Genomic DNA, 24,149 nt, shown 5'->3' on the forward strand with positions numbered 1-24,149 from the left:
GTGTCTTGTGCAACTCATTCCTTCTCATGGCATTTGCTGCATCTGAGTGTGATGTGAACATTGACTGCATCATTAAATTGTGTATGCTTTCAGCAAGGAAAGTAGATAACAGATCACGCTTCAAAGTTCATCCTAATGTTTATGACTTGGAGAACAGCATGTCCTCACAGAGAGTCTTCAAATGTGACTGTCAAAATTCACTGCTCGTCTTTCCAACCATCATTTCTCATTGGCTGCTGGCTGGTTGGTGCTTCAAGCTCAGCTGTTATGTCCTGCTTATGATAGTCAACCCCAACTGAGTAATTTCCAGAGGAAGCTTGTGCCCTGCAATTAGCGCTTTTGTCAGGGTGTGTAACTCACAATGTGTTTGCTTTCTTGTTTTGCAGTTCAGTCCTTCACCTTCACCCCTGCAGGTACTGTCCATTAGTCTGTCTCTTACCTCACCAACCCATCATTTCAAGCATTAGCTATTGAAGTGTTTATGAACAATCAAAACCAAGTAGAAGGAGAAATACTCTGGCTGCCTATCTGTGATAAAAATGTAGCATTCATTCTCTTCCTGACTCCAGGGAAAAGTAAACTACCACCAGTAATGTCTCTGTCACTATAAATCTGCATACTTAACCCATCTAATGCAGCCTTGAAAGTAATTTTCAGAACCAGATGCTTGAACTAAATTAACATAAACAAGCATTATTCATGTATAACTGAATTTTGATTTTAAAGCTCAAACAGTTTAGCAGATCCAAGTGGAGAAATTGAACTTTTTTCCACTTTAGCTCTCAGTTAAGTATATGTTTGCCTTACCATGCAGTGTTCAGACCTTCAAGCAATCTAGTCACTAACTGATATGTTCATTGACTTTACAGGGGTTTTGAAACTAAAGCATTTGGGTCTTTTTCTTACTACCCAGCTCAGAGCTGGTATCCTATTTTTCTTATCTTTAAAAAGATAGCATAGGGTAGACTATTATCATAAGCATAATTAAAGATATGTGAAGGATAAACGAAGAGTGGCTGAAACAGCAGGCTACAAACACGTTATTCAACATATGGATAGTCAGGAAAAATAGAGTATAAAATTAATAGTAATAATTAGTACAATCAATTAACTTCTGCTCTCATCCTTAATCTCAAGATATAGAAACTCACAAATAATTGTACCTGAGCATTACAGTGTTAAAGGCTGATAAGCTTTGGCATTTTCCAGCAGAAGTCTGTCAAGTTTTTTGGGTGTAGTTTGGCTCCTTAGTTGCCTTCACCAGAACTGTCTCCTCATGCTCAGTAGCTGCTTTCTCGCTCCTGCTTGTCTTCAGCCACAGCTTGTGTTCAGCTTAGCAGGAAGGAGCAGGTGATCAAAGGTGGTGATGTGTGCCCCAGGAGCCCATGACATTCTGGGGGAGAAACGTCCTTGTGGAAAAGCTCTGGGGGCTCAGGATTGCTGCTCTACCTTCTGGGCAGGTTTGGTCAGGTTACTGTAAGGCTATGGCACAACACATCCCACCCTAAACACTTCACTGCCTTCTCTCTGAGATACAACATAGGTTTTTTTCCAAAATTAAATAATCCATCTTTGCATTTGGTTCCTACGACTCTGCCACTGTCAGCTGTCTTGAACTGTGGTGCGTTTTCACCGTTGTGTTTGTAGCATGTGCGACGACGCAGGGTTGTGCTGGAGCCACAGGGTCTGAGCATGATTTTGTGCTGTTGATCCACATGTGCTGGGCAACTGAGATGTATCAGAGGTACTGCCAAAAATGGTCTTTTTTGAAAGCATTTTTGACATCTTGTGGACTTTGTAGAACTATTCTATTTCCTGGCTAATAATAACTTTCAGAGGAATTGATAACCTAAGTCTTCCAGTAATCGAGTCCAAAATTTTTTTTTTTAATTTAAAAAAGTATTTTCCTTATGACAGAACATAGTGCATGTTTCTTATCCTTAGACCCAGAGTTCCATAACAAACTTTGTTAATTCTCTAATATTTGAATTTGCTCTTGATAATATCGCTTAGAACGACATACCTATGCTTGTGGAGGTTTGACATTCACAACTGTATGTTGTTCCCTTCAAAGTTATGATTCATAAACAGTTTGGGTTTAGATGCAATTATTTCGACAGTGGTATGTAGATTTCAGAATCCACTCAGAGACAGCTGTTGATGAATTTTTAGCGAAGATGAATTTATCCTAATATGCTCAGATTTTAGAAGGTACGCACATTTTGTTCTGACATCTGCTTTAAATTCTTCCTTCAGAGAGTTGCAGAACCTACAGATTTAACTGTGTGGTAGAGAATTGAATTTATTAGTGTAACAATCAGACTCAGAACACTCAGAAAGAAATCCCCTGTTATTTTTGATGTGAATATTTTTGTTTTATTTTTCTTCATCTGTATTTGTCTGTATGTAGAAGATAGAAGACTAAAAATAGTTGTGTAAAAGTCCAAATCTGTGCAGGTTTTTTATAATTACTTGCTAAAAATGTTCTTTTGGCTCATTTGCAGATTATGGGTCATTCACTAGGACCACTTGTTATTTGTAGTCTATTATTAGGCTCCTAAGATGTACAATTTCTGCTTTGTGTCTAAACGACTGTAACGTATGGGATAAGAGCAAACAGCAAATGTCAGGCAGTTTGTAACGATTTGTGTCAGGGAAGAATAACTGATTGAGTTAAATACTTTTAGATTTTTGTCTTTGTGAACATTTTCATAAGCACTGATCGATGGCTCAGATGGTCACAAATAAAGTGACATTGATAATCACAGCTAAATCTTTTTAGTTGCTTTCAGTTGAACTGACTCCAGTAGTTACTGAGCCACAATTCTGTACATCACAGTTCTTCCACTCCCCTTTCCACCATGACTCTCCAGGCCTTGATTCTCAGTAATATCAGTGCTACAAAATGTCAAATTCAGCTAATATGTTTGTTAGATTAGTGTGAGTAAGTAGTAGTGTCATCATCTGCAGCTGTACAAAGACTATGCATTTTTTGTGACCATCACATACTCTCAGCAAAACCAAATCCGGCCTAGGGGCACTAAAAACAACTGTTGTCCCTTTTCAACCATCTCTCCTGTAATAAAAAGGATGGATTGGTCTCCCTTTTGTGAGTTTGTGTGAAAGCTAAAGTGCTGCTGCACCGTTTGGGTTGGTTTGTTGAGTTTTTTGTTTGCTTGTTTATTTTGGTTTAGGTTTTGGGCGGGGGGGGAGTTATGCTTATCTTTCCTGTGCCTTCAAGCTTGTTGTGCCAGTACCCACGCACCGGAATATTCAGGTGTTTTCAAGTGTCTAGGCCATCAGTCATGCAAAAAAAAGTAAATATGTATTTTAACTTACGAGTAGGTAAGCTTATTTAGTGACTAGTGCTCCTTGGGATTAAAGATTCTATGAAACCCAGTAAACAGAAAACAAATTAAAAACAGAGAATCATGGAACATTACACATTTTATGTGCAACTCCTGGAACTGTTAAACGAGGATAAACTAAATGACAGAATCATCCAAAGGTAGACAGAAGATTTGATGGAATTTTTATGTGCTGATTATCTGTTCTGAGTTAATGCTTATTAAAAGAGGATTAATCTACATTCTTATTTGAGGAACAGCTTATCAGTAAAAGGAATGAGACTTGGCTGGCAACATTAAAGTTTTCATTTGCAGTAGGAAAATGTGGCCTACTAGAGATAGGCATACAGAAGGCTTTCTAAAGCTTTCTAAAGCTTCCTTGCCTCAGAATGTCAACTTACTATACATTCATATTTTTCCAGTTCTAGCAAGCATGAAGATTAAGTTTAACCTTGTCAGATAATATTAGTAAATGGTTTTGGTACCTCCTTATATATTTAATAAAAAGCATGTGAAAAGCTCCTTAACATATGCTGGTTTTCATACAAATATATACAATATAATTTCCTGAAATATTTATGCATTTAAAATGCACTTTGGATTATATTTCTGCATTTTTGCAGTCCTTGAAGTATAAGCTGACAGGGATTCCTTCAAAATCTCTCTATGCAGAGGTTATTTTTTCATCTTCTTTTGAAAACCAATCTCATCCCTGCAGGTCTTCAGCCTTTCTTAGAAAATGTATCAGATGCAAAGACTGCTGAAAGAGCTTTTTTGCTTCCTTGGTGATGAAAAGCAAGGAAGATGGGTCGGTCAGTGATAGGGACATCCTTCCCTTCCTCCTCTTACATTGCCCCTTGAAATTGCTCTGCTGCTTTTTGAAGCGGAGACAGGATGAATAAAGCCAGCTGTCTGTGTGTTTTATTTTTACAGTGACATCTACAAGCCTGCATTGCATTAAGTATGCTCCTATTCAGGCGTTTAGATGTGTTTTGTAATTGCAGAAATCAAACTGCAGGAAAAAATGCTGACAAAATGTATGGCAGGAATGATAAACATAGTGCTTTTTTTGGCAGCCTGACCATATCTTCTGTTGTTAGCTGTCTTGCTTTTCACAACATTGATGCTGAAAGAAAGGCACCTTCTCTATCCAGCCTCAGGTAGCATCAGGAATATGGGGGTTTTTTGTAGCATCCCAGTGACATGGCCACACTTCAAGAGGAATTTTGGCAAGCTTAGTTGGTATTCCAAAGCTTTTCATACCAAGCACATTAAATAAATAAAGTGCTGTCTGGTTTGTTCTCTCATTGAGATTATAACCGTGCATACATTGCTGTACAGGCTGAAGGGTAAATTAAAAAAACCCTGTTTTCCTTCCCAACCCCATACACATCACATAAACCAGACTCAGTCTTCCCTAGGAAAAACAATGTCACTGCAAGCTGAACCTTTCTTCTGAAGATGATGCATATATTGGGAGGGTGTAAGATGATTCAACACAGGAAATTAAAAAGAAAACAAAACAGGAAACAGTTCCTACCACCAGGACACATGGAAGAAAAAGGAGCAAATTCTGTGATCATTGTTTTTTTTTTCTCAACAATCTCCTATACCGCAGCCATCCCACAGCAATTATGGCTCTGGCAAAGAGGTTTCTATGTCATGTCTTCTTGATGGAATTCTCATGGCATGCTTGGGAGGTTTTCCATACCTGTCTGCACAGAAAATAAAATGTGTCAGGCCAACAGTGCTGAAGTCACCTGCTAGATCTTCAATTTTAGCTTTGCTTCATAAAGGTACACAGATAAAAATATTTTGTAGACCACAAATATTGTTTTGGGTTTTTTCTCTTCATATGACATGCACATTTAAAAGCTCGCACACGTGTACATGCTATATGAGTGGCAACAAAATTACCTCAAAATAATTTCTGGTAGCTGACAGTCTAAACCAAGAGCATTAATCCAAGCAGTTTTCTTAAAATGTTTTACTGCAATTCCTTAGATCTGTAAACTTTATTTATAAACGTTGTTATCAAACGAGCCTTTGATTCTCGTTTTTGTTATTTCTAATCACTTTGACAAATGCAGAAAGTTGGAGAAATCAAGCATTAAATTTGGAGGAGGAGAAAGGAAACAGCATCTAATGTACTGTTGACCAAGATACTTGGAAACAAAGCCAGGCAGTGCCCACATCTTTGCATAATCACATATGATATGCACAGCACTTCAGATTATTCACTTTTAAGCAATGAGCGGTAGTCATTTGACAGCCTGTTAGATACCACGTGAATGAAAGCGGCATTGCCTCTACAATTAATTACCCACAATGTTTTACAATGTCTTGTTTTTCAAAGCAGACCTTTATTTAGTACTTTCCATACTTGCATTTTGATTTTCTTTTCATTAATTGGTTTGATTACACCCTTTCAAAATTCAGCTATTAACCATTTTGATGTGACATATGACTGCAGTGATTTTCTGATATTGGTATTAGTCTGCTGTGCAGTGAAGGGTAATTAATCACCCTACTATTCTTCCAGCAGAGCTTCCAGAGGGGCCGGTTTTGTCCCCTTTGCGGAATGTACACTGTGAAATTACCCCAGGAGTTAATAAAGTAATAAGGATTCTATAAGGTATTGGAAGAGTTTTCCCAGTGGCTTTATGTCATTCCTTATTTTTTTTAATGAACACAGAATTTCTATTGGCTGTAGTAATTTCATCTGATTAGAATAGTGTATCATAGAAAGCCTAATCCTGGGTTAGCGTAGTTTGGACTAATACTTGGAAAATCTTGCAAATACCCTGGGAGCTATAATTTAATAATGGGAGCACCTGTCTTTACAAAGATCAGGAGTATTTCCAAATGAAGGTCTATTTTAAATCAAGCTGGTCACAAACTCTTCCATTCCTCACTGAAATTCAAACCCTCATCCAGTCAGGTGTCTGTAAGGGTGCAGGTGTCCAGGACATTGGTATAATTTAATAGTCTGCCTTATCTATGCCTGACAATAAATAATGGGATATTGCCATTGAGAAACAAAGTAGTCTGTTGGCCTTGATTCAAAATATTTTTTTCAGTGTTTCAGAAAAGATCATCAAATGTTGTCAATTAACATCTCACCAGTAATGTGGGTTTACCTATATCGCCCTGAAATGTAATTCTGTTAATAAGATAGATAAGGGAGAGGCTGTTTTTTGTCAAACACCCATCAACGGAGACATAAAAACAATTGTCTCCCTTTGATTATGTCCTTCGTGTCCCCCATGGATGGAAGACTGGAAACACTTTTTCTTCACTGTGACACCGGCATGTGTGCATTTATGTGTGGGTGCTAGTTCTTAAACCGTACTTCTAATGGAAAAGGTGCAGCTGGATGCTTTTTTTTCCCCATCCCTTCAGCTGTAATAGAGCTGCCACCTCTTTGTGTTTGTCCTGGGAAATGACATATTTGTGCGGTGACATTATATTACTGCATTACGACATGATGTTATTAACTCACTGGTGCAATGTCGTTATGTACTGAAGCAGAAGCATGCCAAGAGAACAATTTCATCACATGGCTCAGACTTGCAATGCAAAGTCATATGAAGGGGCCTGTGGTGAATTCAGGCCTTTTGCCCAGGTTGCTGGTTTGCCTTGCAAGGTACAGAGCAATCAGTAATGTGGTGTCAATCAGTAATGTGCAGTGAAATCCTAAATGAACTGTAGCCCCGATGCGCTTGAGCCTCTTCTTGTCATTTCTTTACTTTATTATGGGATGATGCCGAGAGACCTCAGACCTCGGACACTGAGAAGTTTGAATTGTTACTTGTAATTATTACTAATTGATTTTCCCCTGTCTTATATGTGTGTGCGTGTGTGTATGTTTGTTTGTTTTGTTTTTTCCAACCAAAACACAGTCACCTTCCAAAGAGGAGATGGAGGACTAATGAGCAATGGAAGGTATGTTTCTTGGTATAAAGGTGTTTCCACTGTGTTTATTTTTAAAACAAGGGTTCTGAAAAATGCTATAGGTGATGCACTTGGGTCATATCCCATTGCTGGGAAGACTGATAGCACTAGGAGGAGTTAAGTAGCTTACCACAAGGTTTAATGACCTATCTGCTGTGCACTTTGGAAGAAGCAAGCCCAGATGTTTCATATCTCCCAGATGTCCTGGAAGAAATGAGTAGTAAATATCACAAAGAATGTGTTCATTTGTTACTGGGATGTTTATTGCATTAATTAGACATTAGCAAATGAAGTTGCTGTTGTTTAAGACTCCTTATTGGCTCCCCCTAAATCGCTGTGAGTGAACAATTACACTTAATCGATCACAAAATAAATGATTCATGGATGATGAATAGGCTGTAGATTGATAGGACTGGATTCCACAACTTTGGCTACTCAATTGAAATTGATAAAAGCTGATAACGGGCCCATATATCCTCATCTATTTTCCCTTTGCCAATATGGAGATTGTAATTAGGCCCTGGTAATAACTTCCAATCTCCTGTTTAATCAATATTTTAGCAAAAAGAGATTAGGCCTAATGAGAGCGAGTAGATGTGGCAAGAATGCGGCTGGGTCGTCTTATTGCCGTTTCCATAGAAACCGATGTTTCTCTTAGGGATTGTTCCAGGCAGGGGTCTATAATGTTCAATGATCGGAGATGTTGCTCCAACTTCATGAGTGCTTTAATAACCCAGGAAAACTGCAGAACTGCGGACGGCTTTTTGTTTTCGTTTGGGAGAAAAGGGTGTCTGCAGCAAATGATTTGTTTCCCCTGCTGAACACAAATACAAACAATCCACCTGCCTTGCTAAATTCCTGTTTGTCCTGAGGTCAGAGAGACGTGGAGCCTTATGGCCCGAGCGTGCCTTCTCTTTCACCATGCTCCCTGTTTAACGCTGCTCTCGAAGCTGGGAATTACAGGGATATAAAAGCCATGCAGCAGTGGCACACAGAGATAGCTGTGGACTTTCCATTAATCCTCCTCAAACCTGTTTGCCTCTAAACCATCCAAGAGTACTCAAAGAAAGAGTTACCAGCCTGTAGATGACAGGCATGCATTTGGGATGCGAGGGAAGGAAGAAATAGTAGCCCAAAGTCCTGGAAATGGCTGATATGGAGCAATCAGTTTGAGTGATGGCTCCCCTGAGGTGGTAATTTATCATTCGGCCCTGGCGTAGGATCCCTTGCTGGTGCTGCCTAACTCCTGTTTCACACAGACAACGGAGTTCATTTGGATTCTGGCAGAGGCACGACAGAGGCCTCGTCCCAATTCTACTGACAAAGTTGATTTGTATATAACCTTAATTAACTGTTCAAGGTCTTTAAATCATCAAAGGCTATACAATTGTAATTTGAAGTAAATTACAGTCTCCTAAACTGTTAGTTACCTATGGTGTTAGAAGAACAGTAATATGACCTCTTCCATCACTACTTACCTCACAGATATTGTAATTTTTCATATATATATGTGTGTATGTATTTGTGTGTATATCTCTTTTTCTTATTCTGCTTCAGTCGACCAGGTCTGTTGAATGCCAGTGACCCCAGTTATCCTTGGCTTGCAGACTCTTGGCCTGCCACAAGTCTTCCAGTAAATAACAGCACTAGTGGACCCAATGATCTTGGGAATTTTGGTCGTGGAGGTAGGTTTTCTTTTATTAGGTCGCCTGATATTATAAAATAGGCTTCCATTAGTTAACACCTATGATGAATACTGTATAATATCTTTATCATTATAGTTCTTTCTATGTGTTTCTTTCTTTCTAGATTTGATTGAAAATTGACTTTAAAACATTCCTTTTGCTTTATCTCTTTTTACTTCTTTGAAATATAGGTCTTGTTTGTAATTTGTCCCACAGTGGTGAGACAGGGTCTGCTTATGAAATCAAGAGAAATGTATTTGTGTCTCAACCTCATTTCCTTTTGTGTGGAGATGAGCAGTGTTCTGTGCAGGGATGTATAACCAGGGATGAAGGATGTCCATAAGAGCAGAGGAGAACTCTGGAAATGCAGGAAAGACGTTCCTTCAGCGGAAGGACACAAGAACTTTGTTGCTGTCACCTTACCCATCCTCTTCCTGCTCAGGATCTGCTCTCAGTCTCAACCATAATCTGTGAAGAAAACCTCAAATGTCTTAAGCAACTTTCTTTTTCATTGGAAGAAAGGATACACAGAAGGGAACTATTTAGATCTTTTAGGGGGTTGTTTCCATTTTGACTTGAGAGAGCACCTTAGGGGGAATGAGGTAAAGGTGTATTGTTACAATGATGACTCTTTAGAGGGGTTAGTTCCTTTCGAACATTTAACTCAAGTGAGAATTTTAAGATGTAGGATTGCGATTTTTAAAAGTCATAGTAATATTCACATCTCTCTGATACTTCTTAAACTTCCTTGGTTTCTGTGATAACACAGGTAATTCTGCATGCTGGTCAGGAGAAGGCTTCCTAATGTAAATTGGTATATAAATGTTTTTAAGACATAAATAGATAAACAAAAATCAAGACAGCCTATATATCAAAAATGCATTAAAATGCAAGAAAAATCTATAAAACCATCAAACTGATAAATATTAAAATAATTCAGTTTTGGACTGTACCAGAATCTGCTTCTGAAGACCATCCCTTATACTGGTTATACATTCCCAAGAAAAGCCACTTGTCTGTGGTTTGACTACTGTGACTTAAAATTACAACAAAACGCACTAGATTTATCTTCTGTATAAAAATGTTATGAAACTCTTGTCAAAAATATTTAAAAGTAAGCAAAACTTCTGATAATATTTACAAGGCAACTGAGTTTCTGCCAGCTTCTTTGTTGTAAATATCTTGAAAATAAAACCCTTCAGTACTTTTCCATCTTTTCTTAAGCCCACAAAATGCAGAAAAATTACCATTTTCTTTTAGGATTTGGCTCTATATGACTGGAATTGGAAGGGGGTTTTTTGGGGTTTTGTTTTTTTTTTTTTTGGCCTCAATGTGCATAAGGCATAGGTCCAAATTCATGCAAGAGATACAACAGTTACGTTTTTAAAATCGGCAGCTTAATTCTACCCATGGTCTGTGCAGTTATTCTGGGTGGTTTGGGATCACTTATCCCTGTCTCTTTCAGCAGCTAAGATTAAATGTTTCTGCATTAAAGATGGATTAGAAGCATTTTAACATGTAGAAATGGAATTTTAACTGTATAGATAGAACTTGGGCTTCCTTTACTGGTTAAAAGGTCTGTGATAACATAAAAGTTCTGTAAGAATTTTAAGAAGAGTAAGGTGTTATCAGTCACCCTGGAAACTCATAAGCTGAGGCAGGCAGTCCTAAAATTTCCCCCTTAAGAGTGAGTTCCACTGTCCTGGAGAGGCATTTGAGAGCAAGGCTGTGAGTGGGAAGCACAGGGGAGGCTTGGAGTCGAGTATGGCCACAAAATGGTATTGCATCTCCAAGGCAGCCAGAAAGAGCTTCCCTGCACTGGTATTTCAGCACTATTTCATTTATCTCAAGAGCTATCCAACAAGCAAAAGTAGCAAAAGTTGGATTTTGTAGAGTTTTGGTGAAAGTTTCCAGTGGGAAATGCATTCTTCATCTTTGGTCTGAAATATACAGTGTGGTGTTTTTGCTATAACATCTTGCTGGGAAAATCACACTTGACTTTTACTCGGTGACTATGGCACTTTGTAAAGTCTCTGCTTAATAGCTCTTTGAGTGCTTGTATGTATACATCTCACTGAGGTCATAAAAGTAATCCGTGCTAATACTGAAAATTCCCAGAATGTCTGGAGAACCTCAGCTTATCAGTAAGAATGACTGAAAGCCCTCAGCTTGTGGGCGGCTATGCAACTTCCCTTTCAAGTGTGTGCACGTGAAGAGTTCTCCATTTTGAAATTACTGTGCAGAGATGATACCTCTTCAATTGCCAGAAATATGCTCTGAAAGACAGATATATGTCTGAGTACTTCAGAGATGAGCATTTTGCTAGTTTTTACTTCCTTGAGTCTTCAAATCCAACACAGACGTGTTGAGCTGGATTTACTTCACTTTATACATCAACAACAGAATTTATTTACTAAACTTCAAGCCATTATACTTTGACGGAACCGATTGTGGAAAGGAGAAATGTTCACATTGTGGATGAAATGCAAGAAAGATAGGACTGCACTTGTCTCCCACGTCTCATGCTGTATTTGCACATAGATGCATTTTTGTTTGTGTACTGCCCCTGGCAGGCACATTGCATATGTGCAGATAGTAACAACATGATTTTAAAATATGGGCTGTAGTTTGCATTAATTGTAATTTTTTTTTTGCACTTGCAGTTTTTCTGCAGATATAAGTTAATGTAATTAAGATCTTTTAAATACTTGATTGTGCCCATTTCCCTGCTGTATGCAAAACCAGATCATGCTGATAGACCCAAATTCAATCTCTCTTTCTGCAGTGTCTCTGCTGAGCATTTGTTATTGCCATATTTATTGTTAATGTTATGTTGCTGCCCTGAGACTGAAGATGTTATTAGAGTCCATGTTAAAATGCTCACTGTGGCACACCTGAATGCAAACCAAAATATCTCTGTCATCTAAATGTCCATCCCAGGGGAAAAACAAAACAAACAAAACAAACAAACAAACAAAAAAACCCCACAAAGAACTAAACCCCCAAAACACCAACAAAAGCAAACAAAAAAATACCTAACTGGTGTGAGGAGACCATGATGTCATATCTCATTGCTGGACAAGTCTTTGAGACAGTGAAAGAACAAATGTATTTCCTGGGGTTGCACAAAACGTGCATCTGAGTTTGGAACTGAGCTTAAACCCTTGACTAGGTATAAGAATCATCTTTTCTTTCTGGGGCTTAAGGTGCATTAAAATGGCTGTGATCCCTAGAGTGGAATCTGAACATCCTCACTATAGGAACATGCATTATCTCAAGTATGATCTAACAGTTGGAACCTGTATCTACCATCTGGCTGTAGAAAGGAAATGGCATATAAATGAAGGATTTTTGAAAGAAGTACATTCTGGAATTGATTCAACTGTTCAGAGTCTAAATAAATTGTAAAAATAGTAGCATTTGATATATTGACCTCTGAGAGAGCAGGAAGGAGGGTAATCTGCTGAGATCTGGTTCTCCTTGGGATATCATGCCAGTCATCATTAGATTCTTCACACTTTACTAGTCTCAGCTTCTGGATCTAGTGTTCCACCAGCAAAGGTCACTGCAGAGTTTTGTAAGGAGAGAGAATGTCAATGTAACTGATTAAAGATATAAATTGCAGTGTGGGATAGAATTAGAAATATGGAGAAAATTAAGCAAATATTTAGTTAGATATGCTGTACTGGTTTTCAGGCAAATGTACTGGAGTTTTTGAACAAGTTGTTCTCCATTATCAACATCGCTTCGTCATTTTGAGGGACTGATCACCTAAATACCTTCAGAATATCAGATTTTCTTTCACGTATCAGGAACAAGTTGCTTTTGTCAGGTTTTTCTTTTGTTGAAAAAAAGAAGTGTACTGGCTAATGTCAAAAGGAAAATTAGATTAGCTGATGCAAAAAGCTTCAAGGAAATCAAGGTGATGCTCTTAAAAAATTACTTTGAGAGTTTTTCTACATATTTGCTGGGCAAGTTCCCTCTGTGATTTGTAAATTCTTTCCTTTCATCATGTCCCTGAAGCCCAGACAGTTTCATTGGTTCTGACACAGAGTGAGCAATTGAAAACATTCTTCAGTAGAGAAATATTCCAAATTTCACTTTCACAGTTGGAGGTATGAGGAAAAAAAAAAAAAGATGGTTTTATTTAGCGAGACGTGAAGGACAAGTGGTCGGCCTGTCACAGCTGCTGATAGCTTGGCGATGGTTGTACATCATCTTCCCTTCGCTGGCTCATGGGCCCGTCTCAGCTGAAATGCAAACGCGCAAAATGACACGTTTATTTCTCAGCTTAAACCTTGGTACTTTCAGGCTTCCTGTGCATCAATGACTTGTTTCATTCCACAGATGTGCTGCCACCAGTGCCAGGGCAAGGAGATAAAACCGCTACCATGCTTTCCGATGGGGCCATTTACAGCAGCATCGACTTCACCACCAAAACCAGTTACAACAGCTCCAGCCAAATAACTCAGGCTACGCCATATGCCACCACCCAGATCCTGCATTCCAACAGCATCCACGAGCTGGCTGTCGATTTACCGGATCCACAGTGGAAAAGCTCAATTCAGCAAAAAAATGACCTCATGGGATTTGGTTACTCTCTCCCAGACCAAGGCAAAGGCAACAATGGTAATTACAGCTCTTATTTTCCAGAGCCCTTGGCTTTGTATACTGTATCATCTGTGCATGGATTAGAAAATTCTTTTTAGCTCTGTGAGACACTGTTCCTGTTGACCTGAACTAATGCTTGCACACCTTGCATGCATGCTGAACCTCACCTGATCACAAAATACATTGCACTGTGCTTTTAATGCTCTTTGTCCTGTGCTAGTCACCAGGCCATTTGTCTTCCATTAGGCTAGGGTAGGTGTACCTTTAAAAATAACCAAGTTGAAACCTGCCACCCCACCCCATCTGCCCCTGACTTGCTAACTGCATGTGTCGCATGTGCTTGTGCTGTGGACTAATCCCACGATGCCACTGTGACCTCTGCCGTTTAACCCTTAGCCTTGCTTTACATCCCTGACTACCGGGTGGCTGAGGGACTGGCTAATAGATTGCCACACAACCAGTCACAGGATTTCAGCACCACCAGCTCCCACAACAGCTCAGAAAGGAGTGGCAGCCTCTCAGGTTGGTTCCATCGCCGTGCGTAGGGGAGCGAGGGACGGAGGGGTGTTGGCGAGCGGCTCGCCAGGGAGGCAGAAGACCTCCCAGGCACCAGTTGAGAATAACCATGAGAGTTCCTGGCCATCAGCAAACTATGCCACATGGGACTGCAATGAAACAAAAAAGCCTTCTGCACAACCTGCTTGGAGATAACTGGAGAGTCCTTCTATGTGGCGCTTGTCAGCACAGCTGCCAGCCTCGCCTTGTCACATCCTTTCCCTGACACCATTTCTGGAGCAAATGTATTTCTGCATCCATCCTCAGTTTATAGGTCTCCCCACACTGAACTTCATGAGGAGATTATTATTTTGTTGAGTTGTGAACAGATCCCCCACTCCCACGAGCTGCTTCTAAATGCTGTTCCTCAGAGAAGCAGCTTGCAAATAGTTGTAGGCCCCTGAAAGGTGACTGGGGTTTCGACAAATCGTGCCAAGTCTGCGTACAAACAGGATGTAAATTTTATGTGTGTGCTGCATGTTCTATTGGAAACATGATGCATTTTCATCAAATGAAAATGATCATAGTACATGTGGTTGTGTATTATATCTGAACACACCTTTTTTCTTGATTTCTTTAATTTTGCTTACTTGTTGCTTATGTTATATATAGCTGTCTTTTTTTTTTTCTTTTGTCAAGATAAAAACTAAAAAGGCAGCAGTTAAGATGAAAATCTGTGATTGCACCTAGCTGAAATATGAGAGCACTGAAAGGATGTATGATATTCAGAATATACCCACAGCTTTTTGAATTTCCACTTTAAGCTGGAGCAGTCCTCCCAGTAACAGACCAAACCTAGAGCTTATGTCAATTTAAATGACTATTCAAACTGAATCTTGAGATAAGAAGCCTATAGTCATTGGCCCATGACTCAAATAGCCAAATGTTTGCAAGTCTTTTGTTCTCAAGGGGGAGCATTAGCTGATTTGACTGAGACCAAAAAATAGGCTTTATGGCATTGTCAGAGAGGTATCTGGAAACTGAGTTTGTTAAATACTTCCAGAACGGTTCTTGTTCCTTGTATGTGAGATATATTGACAAGTAGCTTAGTAAATCAGCTTGCTCCCCAAGCTGCATGAAAATGCAGAAATTGATGTGCTGAGGTACGTATATGCCAGATATCAGAGGGCAGTATCACACTTTAGATATGTTGACAGCTAAGGCTGCCTAAGAATTTTCTCAGAAAATAGGAAGTGTCACAAAAAGATGCCCGTTGATCAAAGGCTGGACTTTGATCAAATGTTTGAAACATTCTGTGTAGTGTTTCTCAGTCAGAAGTGGATTTTCTGATGATACAAGGAAACTTCAGGTTATGGTCAGTCTTTGTATGGCCAGGGCACTCTTGTTGTGACCAAGGCAACTCACAACTGGATGCCCCAGTGCTCAGATGAGTGTCAGATTATTGGACTTGCAGAGTCAGTATTTTGCTCTCCCTTGCCCACTAATTATGCCTTTGATACAGGATAATTATGTCAGTAATGCACGAGAAACTGGGGGAGACCTTCAAATAGCTTGATAATTAGAGCATCACTAGAGTCAGAGACCAGCTTTGATGATTTAGTCTCCATCAGGGTGAGCAGGGATTTGTTCTCTCAGTTCCTTGGTTAGTACTTTAAGTACTACTTATTATTCTGGCTAAGTTTCTGTCTCTTTTACATGAATATCATGAGAATTCCTATCCCACTGTGGAATGGAAAATAGCTAAAACCTCAACTGCTTTATATGCAGGGAAATTTTGTAGCTATAGTTTGCACAGATCATGTCTGTACTAGGATCAACAGCCCAACTGGCAAATTCTTTCTCCAGCACCCGATTCACCTAGAGATTTAAACAATATAATTGAATTTCAGTGTGAAGAGACATTGAAGCATCAAGCATCGTTGCTGCGGGGAAACAAGGCTTTGGTGCATCAGTTTTCAAACAAAAATCAGGCTTTATGTGTTTGGCATCTGTCCCACCAGTCTGACAGTGTAGTAACTCTGCCCATGGGGACAGAAATCTCCTGCCCAAATGTACAGTGTAGGCTGCTTTCCCTACCAGTAATGACCTTGGAGTTCTCTTCTTTCATTTCTTCATCTAAACAAGTCCCTTGTCTCCCTGCTTTACTCCTTCTAATATCTCCATTATCTCTAGTTTCTCTCTTTGAAACCCCCAAAATCCAAGTGACTTCCATACTAGCACTCCTCACATCCAACCTACATTTTACCTACATTCAACCTTCATGGATTATCAACATGCTACACTTCCAAAATCTTTCTCTCCACCTCAACTAATCTCTAAACTGAAGTTGTTCTTGGCATTTCCCTTCTCCAAGTATTCCTAGTTTAATTCCTCCTGCAACACAGAAACACATGCAAGTGCTTTTCTCCTAAAGCAGCCCCCTCTGCCTTAGTTCTTGTGGGCTCCTACTCCTGCTGACTTTTAAAAATTTACAAATTAAAATTAACCCACTTCCTTTGCATTGTTCAGTGACCTTATTTCTAACTCCGCTTTCTTTATTTATTTTTTTTTTCCTTACCTGTGCTTTGAAAGCTTCATTTTCCCTCCAGAAGGTTCATGTGTTTGTTCTTCTATCTCCACTGTCACTGGGGTTTCTTTTTACTGGTCAAAATGTTCTTTTCAAGAAAGCTGCCCTCTCTGCCAGGCTACAAACGGAAGGAAGAGCCTTTTTTCCATCCTAATAGAAGTAGTAGAAGCTCAGTTCACACATAGTGAATGACAGGATCTTGGCTGGACTTACTATAAATACTCCAAAACAAGGAAGGAAGAGCTTTGGTCTGGAATTGAGTAGTGGAAAGCAAAGTCTCACTTGTGATGTGCTGCCAGCCAGGTTGATTAGAAACATATCTGGGCTAGTTGCCTGTCTCTAGCAGGCACAACAGGAGGTGAAAAGAGAAGTCTTGGCTGCTTCTGAGTCACAGAATCCTGTTTTTCTTCCCTCTCTATTTGTTCTTGTTTTCATCCAGCTGACTTTGGGAGGTAACAGAAGAAAGCCCACATCTCACAGATAAAAAGGTCCATCCTAGGGGCTTGATTCTACTGCTAGAATTGTACCTCCTTCTGTGTTTCTCTGTGCCTAAAGTTAGAGCCATGGCAAAGAGGGTGGTGCCTGCCAGTGCACATCGTGCCACCCCCCCTGACCAGTCAGTTGTGGCTTTCTTGATTCACTGATTTATTTTATTATGAGGGGTTTTTTGGCTGATCCTTATAAATCATCAAGAGACATCTCAGTGGGTGAGATGGATTAGGCTGTGCTTTCTGCAACAGGCCAGGGATGAGAGAGCAGCTGAGTACCCCACTGAAAAGGCATCTGACAAACCATTCCTTCACCCAACAAAGAGTTTGAAAGCCAAAATGAAACTCCAAATAATAGATGGATCCCCAAGCAGTCAAGGGATTCGAAATGTTGTGCCATTCTTCCTCTTAATGAATCCCAGACAAGAAAAAGAAGTCAGGGCAAACTAAAAGAAGCAAAGCAAGTGGGATGAGAGCTTTCTACACTTTTCTACTAATGGAAATGTCTCAGCTGGAGAAGTGGATGCAAGGACAGTAAGAGAAGAGCATAGGGTTTAACCAAAATGCATTGCTCACTTCATTTCTACCTCATCCATTAGAGCTGTATATCAGAAATAGAACCTCTTCTCCATAGTGGCATAAGATATTTGAATCCTGTGAAACAGTCCTAAAACATTTCACATTACTTCTTGCCCTTAAAAAAAACCCAGAAATCAGGCAATTCCTATCAACAAAACCCTGTTTCTTTTGTTTTGACAATTTACTCTTGTCTTGAAAGTTCTTGACTCCAATGACAATTTTTTTGGATGGTGTCCTTCTGAGTTTTCCACAGAAAGTGGTTATGCAAAATTGTCTTATAATCAGACTGGATTCTGACATTTGAAATAATTTGCTATATTTTGTTATAATTTTATCTAAGAGTGAATTCAAGAAGACATAAAGTGCACATGAATAAATCAGGAAATATATTTCTTATACAGGAAAACCTGTCTTTCCTTGTTTCTGGACTACTGTGGTGCAAATGCACAGAGGTTTAAAAATAAGTGATTTTCAGTAAATATTCGGAATATTTTCCCATTCCATTCTATTATTACCTTGTGGCAGCATTAGCACATTGATGATGATTCTGCTGAGATATAAATACATCTTCTTTTTTGGGACATGTGCTCTGGAATCAGAATTCTGTCAAAGAAATGTAAATAGCTGGCTTTTTTTCCCCACTTTATAACTCTAACATTTTATTTTTTTCTTTTTTTGGATTTGCAGGTGGCAAAGGAGGGAAAAAGAAGAAAAACAAAAATACTGCCAAACCTCAGAAAAATAATGGTTCAACCTGGGCCAGTGTTCCCCTCCCACCCCCTCCTGTGCAGCCACTTCCAGGCACAGAGCTGGAGCACTATGGGGTGGATCAGCAAGAAGCAGGGTAATTTTTTTTTTCCTTTTCTTTTGGAGAAGAATCTGTGATTTGCAGAAATGAGTCCTTTTCTATTTTTTTTTTTTTTTTTAATTTGCTGCATGACAATATTATACTGTTCTGTTAAAAAAAAAAAGAAACACCTTATCCTGTAGACTTATTCAAGGCTGTGGAGGAGGAATGTTTGAATAGCTTCTCTGGATAGTGACTGAAGATGGAAACAAAAGTGACCTTGCTTCACCATCATGTAGGGCTTCAGTGCTTTCTCATGCTGAGAAGTATCTCACTTCACAGGTAGCTTAATTGAATTCTGGGATTGCATGCAGCTGATGGGACTCAGAGTGAGTAAGGGTGACATAATCTGGATCTGTGTGTTTTTTCACTGCTTTGATGTTTAAAAACATTAGAGCCAACAGAACAAAAAGCCCCCAACAAATTTGGATTAATTTTTGAAGATCAGCTAATGGATAATAATCTTCTCATCAGCTTTTAGAAGAAATTTCACAGTTGAGGAAGGCATGCTAATTATAGGGTTTTCTTATTATTATTCAAACAACTTTCAGGTTTCCGGAACCTTCCACGTAATTTTGCATGGCTCAAACTTGTTCTCAAGGACACAAAATCACACAAGAAGTGCTAAATGGGAGGAAAGAGACATTTCCTACACAGACAGCAATTACAAAACACTTTTTATGAAGTGTAATTATGTGATACACCAGGTTATCAAACTCGGTGGTAAATCAGAGTATATAAAAACATAGTTTACTGTGGGTAGCTCTGTTGGAGCCTTTGAGAATAATTGTTCTGTCAGGGACAAATTTCTGTCTGTTTCAATACATGGATCAATCAATATTTCTTAAGAATGAAACATTTTTAAGAATACATTGTAATAGCTTTACTGAATAAAAATATTTCAAGTGTTATCTTAATTGTAAGTGTGAATTGATCATTACTACTTTCATAATTAAAGTTAGGAAAATTCCATGTTGTTTCCGTTTATATCAACTCCTTTGACTCTTAAAATGAGCAATAAATGACTGTGTTAGTCAGTGAAGTCCTTATTAAAATTGTGGTCCATTCAGGATGTATTAAAATTTTGAAGTAATGGAAAATTAATAACCTTACTGATTGTGAGTGTCATTTAAATCTCAAGGCAAAAACTTCATAAAATCATTGTCTTCTGTATTCTGTTATAAGAGGCTAAAATAAATTTGAAATTGTTTCACCATATAATAATTTGTCTTTATCAGTTTATATCCTTAAAACACATGTGCAGCCATTTCACTAAAACAATTATGCAATAGAAGGCAAACCACTTGGATTTTCTTCAGAACAATGAAATAGCATTAAAGGTAAATGGAAATACCTCATAGAGAAATCCCTTGTGACTCAGGGCTTGGCTCTTCAGTTGCATAAAGCATCTGTAATTTAGCTGGAAGGAATGATGTTTGTCACCAAGACAACATTGGTTATTTAAGGAGAGAGTAATCACCAGCCTCACAACCATTCAGACTTAGTTTTTCCTCTGATAATGTTTTGAATTACTCTTCTCTGCTTTTTGTAATGTCTCATTGGCAGTGGTGGTAGCAAGACCTTGTAACGTGCATTTTACCTAACACAGAAAATATCTGAAGGTTGGAAATAGAGTCTCAGTCTGGAGCTACAGTAATTTGCCACCACCTTTGATGAAGACTGGATCTTCAATGCTTATACTTTCTCAGGATGCCTCCAATACTAATGTTGCTTCGGTATTGAGGGGTTGATCTTGTTTCTGTGGTTTTCAACATGCTAAAAGGGGAATAATCATGGATTGCATTCCTTATGTTGCCTTTAGCAGGGACATACTGGGTTAAGATAAGAACCAAACACATTTTTTTTAACTTTTTTGTTCTTCTTGGTTTGTTTTGATTTACTCTACCTGTTACAAGTTCAAAGTGGTTGAATTTTGGAATTAGTTATATGCAGCTGTAATTATGTTATGTATTACAACTGAAAAATCAGCTTCCAGTCAGATAAAACAAACACATTAATGAAATTCTCACAATATGATACAAAATACGAATGTTTAGAACAATAAAACAAGAGGGTGGCATCTAAATAGAAACTTGTTTTCGTATGTCTTCCTATAACACTGAAATTCAAAAGTGAATTTCACTGGCATGATTATTACAATAAAAAATAAAAAAATTTGACCCTTAATTTTGCTTACTAGAGATTAGCCATAGTGGCTTATAAGCACTAATGGATTTCTAAATTGCAAAAGATAATCCACAATAGCAAATTATATTTTAAAAAAAAAAAAAATCAAAACACCTCACTTAACCTATCACAGAAAAAATGTGCTCAGTCTTCTGTACCATCCTCTTCCTTCTTCAGAGGCACTAGGGTTGGCATTTGCCTCCATTTTTCCGTAAACTGCAGAAGGAAAAGTGAATGTCTTACTCTAACTAGCCCTGTTATATAATGTGATAGAGCTTTGGGGAATCTCTTAGATTTCTGTTTAACCTCAGCAAATAGCCTGTTTATGCCAATTAAGTTTCTCTTTTCCTAGAGTAGCTCCCAAGATGACATGCTCCCTTTCCCACCCTTTTTAGAGAAGATGATTTTGCTTGATTTTATGTAAACTTGACAGTAAAGAAATGCTCGTTTCTTACTTTGATTTTTCACCAATAATATACGTGATCTTGAGCCAACCCAGTAAAGGCAGTCAGCATATTGTTATTTGGTTGTTTCTGTTTCTCGCGATTGATTACACCTCAAAATGGAATATTAGTTGCTGAATGTCAATATATTTGGTACCTATTGTCTGTCCTTATGAAAAGTTAAGGAAATAGTACCTTTTACTTCAAAAAGTCCTTTCTGGTGAGTTCCAGGGAGGGAAGCTTAATTTGCTGCAACAATATGTGCAATAACGCACAGTTTTACAGCATGTGCCCTATATCTATCACCTTTATTTTATATTTGGAAGGAACAAATCTATTAGTGTAATGAATTGGGCTTTTTAATAGTAAAAAATTACTATAGAAGTGCTGACAATACAATAAAACTTACTAGAGAAATAGAGACTCATGTTTGTTAACCAGAACTTATTAAGGTCTTAATTATAATGAAATTACAATCAGAGGTCACTAATGAAGTTAAGGCACTTAGATTTCAATAAGTGTACTTGAAAAAAATTGCATTTTCACCACATTGGATTTACTCAGAAGAGGAAAAAGGACATGGATGTGGCCAATAATCCCTATGATACTACCAGATGTTTGTATAACTGTATCACTTATGTGGCATGTAGTTACTATGTAGTCTATTATGTTTGCTTTTTTTTTTTCTTTGCTGGTTTTGGGGGTTTTTTGTTTTATTTTGGTTTTGCTCTAAAGTGAGGGTTAGGGCTTGTGGCTTTTCAGACACCTTACATTAAGAAGACAAAGGTTCTTGTACCTGAAATCTTGAATCTCAGATGTCCTGAACTTGAGGCTTAGGCTGCTTTCCATTTCAAACAAAATTTTGGTAAAGATGCGGTACTTGTGCAGAAACTTTTTCACTAAGAAACCTCTTTACTAAGAAAACTTTTTTGCTATCAAGCTGAACCTTTGGGGATTTGAAGCCAGTAGGGTCAGAAGGCGAGCACATCCAAAGCTCGTTTATTCACCATTGAAAATTCATCAGGGAATGTCTTTTTCCCCTGTCCCTTTTAAAGAAGAAGTCATTACAGCAAAGCATGAGGTTGAGAGAGCAAAAGGAAGCAAGAAAACTGTTGCACTGCACATTTTTATCAGCATGATTTAGGATGGTCCCTTCATACTTAGTTGCAAATGTCCTGAGTAAATATTGTTTGGAAAGACAAATTACAGCTGGTCATATCTTAATTGTTTGCTGAGGATGAATATGTGTCATGCAACATTTTTTAAAATCTCTGTGTCATGAAAATGGTAATGATCAATCACTCAACCTCTCCTAGAGGCCAGATGTTAAGAAGCAGCCTTTCCTTTCACTTCTGTTCTCATATGTGTTTGTGTATTTATGGTTATACCTACATATATAGAGATTTTAATTCATACAAGTATGAATTACCAGATATATTTTCCGTGGACTTTTGGATGATTAAGCCAGGTTGTTTTAGCTGTCCTGAATCTGTGTGTTTAAATACAGACTACAGACTTCTGAATAAGGAAAAAGTTAATTTATTTAATTTAAGAAATCTTTGTGTTTTGCTGAAAGTAAATATTCTGTTGATGATACAGGTTTTGCAATTTCTCCATCTCAGTGTTCCCAGCCTTTTTATAACCTGGCTTCACACTTCAGAAAATTGACAGTAATTCATTTTTCTCTGGGAAACTGGTAAATCCTTCCTCCCAAATCAGAAGCTTTAAAGGAGTATTTTTAAGCTGGTTTGAGAAATTAACTTTATAGTGCAATGCATTGCCTGCCTGCATCGCAGAAAAAAGGACCTTGTCAGCAGTCCTTGAAGGTGGAAAGAAGATAAAGTGACTTAGATGATGCTTGGGAAATGGCCTTTAGAGTGTGTGATGGTTTGAGAGTGAAGGAGCTTGTCTGCTTGTCTCGTTGCCTTTTTTTAAAAAAAAACAAAAACAAAACAACTGTGTGTTTTGGAATGCACCAGGAGTTAGGAAGAAGTGTGCACTGATGCTCAAGGGACAGGTGTCTGACTGGATGTTTTGAAGACGGGAGAAGTAGACAGTTGAGATTTGAGAGGTGTGATTGTCAGCAAAGCTGCGTACAACTGAAGTTGTGCTCAGATTAGGGAATTACTCTGGGGAGGTAATGCACAGGGAGTGACCACAGTCACTAAGGCCTATCCACCTGGAATGATGCCAGTTTCTAAGGGACAGCATCACAGGATGTTACTGTAATACAACACTGAATTGAAAGGTCCTCTGATGAGTACAGAGACTGAAAAGAATTGACTTGCTGGCAAAACTTGCATAAGAAGTGGTAATAAAATACAAAGTTTTTGTTTCTAGCCCTGATCAGATATAGCACCACCCCTTATACCTTTGGTATAAGGCAACAAAAAGTACAAACTCCTGCCAGGACACCCTTTTATGTCTGAAGAGAGAAGAATTTGGTATTCAAGAATACTCCTAGTGCTTAATCTTCCCGTTTACTTTGGGCAGGTGTGTTGAGAGTGTTCGGAAATGTAGCACTGTCTAGGTAAGTCCCAGTACAGTTTGGTTAGGAGGCGGGGTGCTGGCAGAGCTGTCAACATTGTGTGCTAATGTACCTTATCAGCTGGTGCTGTGACACAGCATATGCTTGGGGTCAGTGCTGCTGTGACATGGATGTATTGCACATCATAGGAGATACCCGTGTGCGGGGTGGGAAGACTAGGATTTATGAGGAAAGCGTAGCTTTTTATTTAAGCTCCAAACGAGAAACAAACAGTAAATTTATAGACAGATAAGGGGGAGGATGGAAGTAAATGGATAATGCTCTTGGGCTCATGGTGACTCTTGGGGATGGTGCTGTGCAGGGCCAGGAGTTGGACTTGGTGATCTTTGTGGGTCCCTTTCAACTCATCTTTTTCCGGGATTCTCTGAAATTAGTGCA

At 38.6% G+C, this 24,149-nt stretch overlaps 1 protein-coding gene across 9 annotated transcripts in view; it reads left to right on the top strand.

The window, feature by feature from the left end:
• ROBO2 (roundabout guidance receptor 2) overlaps positions 1 to 24,149 on the top strand; it is an 865,503-nt gene that overhangs the window by 807,230 nt on the left and 34,124 nt on the right. For 4 of the 9 annotated variants that reach the window (XM_040055477.2, XM_058419277.1, XM_058419279.1 and 1 more), the window contains exons 18-23: positions 387 to 413; positions 7,250 to 7,292; positions 8,859 to 8,986; positions 13,334 to 13,615; positions 13,994 to 14,119; positions 18,434 to 18,590. In XM_040055477.2, the coding sequence (XP_039911411.2) occupies positions 387 to 413; positions 7,250 to 7,292; positions 8,859 to 8,986; positions 13,334 to 13,615; positions 13,994 to 14,119; positions 18,434 to 18,590 (763 nt within the window). The remainder of the gene's footprint in view (positions 1 to 386; positions 414 to 7,249; positions 7,293 to 8,858; positions 8,987 to 13,333; positions 13,616 to 13,993; positions 14,120 to 18,433; positions 18,591 to 24,149) is intronic. The other 5 variants (XM_040055479.2, XM_040055488.2, XM_040055485.2 and 2 more) reach the window with 3 other exon arrangements.

Source organism: Hirundo rustica, chromosome 2 (genome assembly GCF_015227805.2).
Source record: "Hirundo rustica isolate bHirRus1 chromosome 2, bHirRus1.pri.v3, whole genome shotgun sequence".
NCBI lineage: Eukaryota > Metazoa > Chordata > Aves > Passeriformes > Hirundinidae > Hirundo > Hirundo rustica.